Source organism: Frankliniella occidentalis, unplaced genomic scaffold, assembly GCF_000697945.3.
Source record: "Frankliniella occidentalis isolate FOCC.00 unplaced genomic scaffold, Focc_3.1 Scaffold21, whole genome shotgun sequence".
NCBI classification, from domain to species: Eukaryota; Metazoa; Arthropoda; class Insecta; order Thysanoptera; family Thripidae; genus Frankliniella; species Frankliniella occidentalis.
In genome coordinates, this window is record NW_026267151.1 from 661741 (window position 1) to 665567 (window position 3827).

At 53.4% G+C, this 3827-nt stretch overlaps 1 protein-coding gene across 1 annotated transcript in view; it reads right to left on the minus strand.

Annotated features, from left to right (window-relative positions):
* The window catches only part of LOC127748939 (uncharacterized), a 64814-nt gene that overhangs the window by 23744 nt on the left and 37243 nt on the right, over window positions 1-3827 (minus strand). The window contains exon 2 of the mRNA XM_052264754.1: window positions 3228-3488. Coding sequence (XP_052120714.1) covers window positions 3228-3383 — 156 coding nt within the window. The 5' untranslated portion in view covers window positions 3384-3488. The remainder of the gene's footprint in view (window positions 1-3227; window positions 3489-3827) is intronic.

The window sequence follows — 3827 nt, forward strand, 5'->3', positions numbered from 1 at the left end:
GGGGGGTGTTGAAGCAAAAGAAGACGGGAGGGACGACATATTTTCCATCTCACGCCGTGCCACCACATTCGGCACCGCCAGTCTGTTTGTGTGTGCGTTTTGCCACTGTGTAACGCGCTCTGACCCTGGGCGAGACTTTTGGCGTTGGGCCGCCCGACCCATGCAGCCCGTCGGGACGCGATTATGCAACCAACCCTGCACGCCACGCCGTGCTAGGCCACACCAGCCGTCATAAGATTCCCTTTCGAGGGGCCTCCGCTATGGGTCCTTGGCGAGGCCGGGCCGCGGCGGGCTATGGTCGCCACGGGTCAGCTTGTGGGGCGACGCGCGTGCTAAGCTGAGGTTGAGCTAACCAGGTCGTCACAGGAACGTCACCGGACACCCACTAAATGTGCCTCATATTTGTTTAAAAAAGTCCTTTAATTCAGAACTGCACAGGAAAACAAATGTTTTGCCAAATTCCGTTTTATAATTGCTATTAGTGAAATAGTGACTTTCCAAAGGCGCTATACTTTCGTCAATTCTAGTGCCTTTAATGGAAAAGCACCCTAGGTGTTATTTACCACTTGTGTTTTTCTAGTGGCGTTTGCACAAAACACCCGCCCATTTGAGCTCTTCTTAGATGTTTGTCGAAGGGTAGAGAAAAAAAGAGGAGTGCATGCCCGATACTTGTTTCTTACGACCGAGTTTCGCTGCGAATGCTAATGCGCAGTCCCATTGATGCGGTGCGTACAACTGTCCGGTGCAATTACACCCAACGGCACCCACGTACGCCGCGACGCGGCGGGCGCGGCGCGCGGGAGGATGTCGCGCTTTCCCCCGTGCGCGTTTACAGGCAATTACCGTGCGGTGATACAATTACACAAACGCAATGCAAATCAGCTAACGAGCCGTTCCGTCCGCTATTAACCCTTCATGATGCCCCGCGCCTCAATTGTGTCTTTGTGTCTGCAGCCGCGTCTGTGTGGCTAGGTGCGCCCGTAGGTGAGTGCGTCTGTCAACCCACCCAGTCGCATTATTGGCCAATTGGAAAAGGGGAAACGTCATACTGCAAGTTGGTATTTCATAGAAAAATCAGTTTGCGTGCAGACGCTCAGGTAAGAGCAACCCATATTTGGTTTTTCAGGTGTGGACAGGAGCACACCAGAGCATTGAAAAAAAACCATGGCGCTAGGGCAGACGAAAAAAAAAATTGTGACATTGTGACGTAAGCGGGGTTAGCATGCAGGTCGTTTGAATGGCAAGAAGGACAGCGAGGGGCGTAGCGTCACTCGCTTGGGGGCATTGGGAAAATTCAGAAACGACTTGGAGGAATTGTCGTGTCGAGGACGACCAAACAATTTCGGTCTGAACAAACTTGAACTTTCAACAAATCTTTCTCCTGGCCAAAGAAACGATTTCCTAGTGTTACCAACAATTGCGATAGACTCCAGTCATAATTTCGTTTCCAGAAAGAAACGGCTTTCCTAACAGTCTGATCTGATCAGCCGCGCCTTCGCCTCACCGTGTGGGCCGTGAGCTGTGCGCTGTGCGGTCAGCTGCTCACTTACGTCCCGCCCGGTGTCCCGCCCGCCCCTCAGGTGTGGAAGCCAGCTGTTGTTAGCCCACCCGCTCCTACCGCGAACACTGATAAGTCAGCGCATCGCAACCCAAGTAGCTTATAAACATTGAGGAAACTTTTAAAAGGCATTTAACCTTTACGAAACTACAGGTGACACGAGACTCCACACTACGTTTTGCTTCGAATCTTGCACGGTTGTGCATGTGCAGCAGCAATGCTGGTGAGAACTTTATTTTGCTTTTGTACAGTTTTGTATGTAAAACCCTCTAGAGCTACCCCAAAATTTCTTATGAATTGTACCAATGGCTACGTCGCACGCGGGTTAAGTAGTTTAAGCCCATCGCTGTGACATGGGGAAATCCTCCATCTTCCTACAGGAATGATAGTGCAAACCACACGGCAAGATAGATTTCACCTCAATTCCAGGGCAGATCACGCGTCGTGCCATGAGCACAGATCACAACAAACGTGAGACAGGAGGGGGTAACAGAAAAAACAGTTTAGTGGTGGGCGGAGGCGGAGTTGGAGGGAATTTAGGGGGGGGGGGGCAACAGCTGAGCAGCTTCGCCAGGGCGCAGACAGGCAGCTCTCTCTGTGGAGGACTCGGCGAACTGCGAGCGCCCCACGTTGGAGCTGGTACACGAGACGGCCGCCAGAGAGAGCCAGCGCACGACGTCAACATTGAGGCGTCATGGCGGGAAAACTTCTAAACGTCTGCTCGTGCGGTCAAGGAAGGGACAGAGCGACCGGCAGAGGTTTTAAAATACAAAACAAATAAAATGCCATAATAAGTTCACACTGTGCTAAAGAATTAAGCTCAAAAGTTCCTTCCCCACCTACAAGTGGAACACAGAACGTTTTCGTTATACTGTAGCACACGCACTGAGAAAAAAGCTCTAGTGGAGCCCGAGTGAAGCACAATGTTGGGAGCAGCATCCTATTGCCCAAAAAAATTTGGCGCTGCGACAAAAAACTTGTGAGCAATAGGCAAAAGCTTGGTGCCCGTAAGGAAATATTTTTCTCAGTACGCAGTCGCATGAACCCGTTTGCCTGCCTACAGGCTATAGGCATAAGGCACCGTGGTTAGGTTTAGTGAATCGGAGAACCCGCCCGCATAGCTTCTTGCAGTCGGTACTGTGGCACTGCTGATGATGGCGGTATCGGGCTCCCCGTACATCCACGAAGGTACTTATGCTTATAAAGTACATTTTACTCACTCCAACCCTGTAGCGTTCGCACCGTGACAGAACTGGGCGACGCGACGAGAGCACGGAGAGGCATGATGAAGGGCTCTGTATCAAGTGCTCCACAGCTCCACGTGGGGCCTATCAGGACTTCCGGCCCCACTACGCCCGGCCACCTGGGGTCGGTGCCCGCGCCCCGCCCGCCGTGCTACCTGCACGCACACGCACACGGTTGCACCTCGCTGCGCCGCGCGGTGTGACAAGGGAGCCACCGTCATTTCAATAGCGTCAGCGTCACACTACACAGCTGCCCGAGTCACAACCACAATCCATAGTCTCGGCAGGCACTCTCTGGGACGAGCGCTTGCATTTTACTTCAATGGAGATATGGGCCCCCTATTCGTGTTCCTTTAAGCTCGACACATGCATTCTACGCCCGAACAGTTGAACGGCGACTCAACAGTAAACTAAGTAGTACTCACCGCCACCTTCTCCAAGTACAATTCGAAATCCCGGTAGGGATCCTCGCCGCTGGTGACGCCGGCCGCACGGGGGTCTCCTCCTGCTCCCCGCTCGTCGTGTGGGCCCCCGTCCGGGACCCCGCCGCGGGGTCCCGCCGCCGAACCGACATCGGCCATGTCGCATCGTCGTCACGGCGCCAGCGGCATCCCGGAGGCTGGTCGGACGGCGGCCGTGGCCACTGCCCAAGACGGTGAAGCGCTCCTCGTCACAGGCATGGTGTACTGTAAGCAAAATAATGAGAAACATAAGTTACCGAAAAGCACAGTGGCTATTGATATGGGATTGACGCCTTACTTCCTTCCTTAGAGAGCAATTTCTCTGTGAGCAAACGAGCAAATCCTATAGATGAGTGCACCGCGTCCTACAGCCGCCCAGGCGCTAGGCAACCCATCTGGCCGCGCTGCCATGTGGCAGGGATACAAGGCAGGAGGTGGGGCTTCGCGAGACAGATCATTAAAAATCCAGGAGTAAAGTGACAAGCCTAGCACCTCCTTCTCGCAGTCATCCATTTCTCTCTCTCTCTCTCTCTCTCTCTCTCTCTCTCTCTCTCTCTCTCTCTC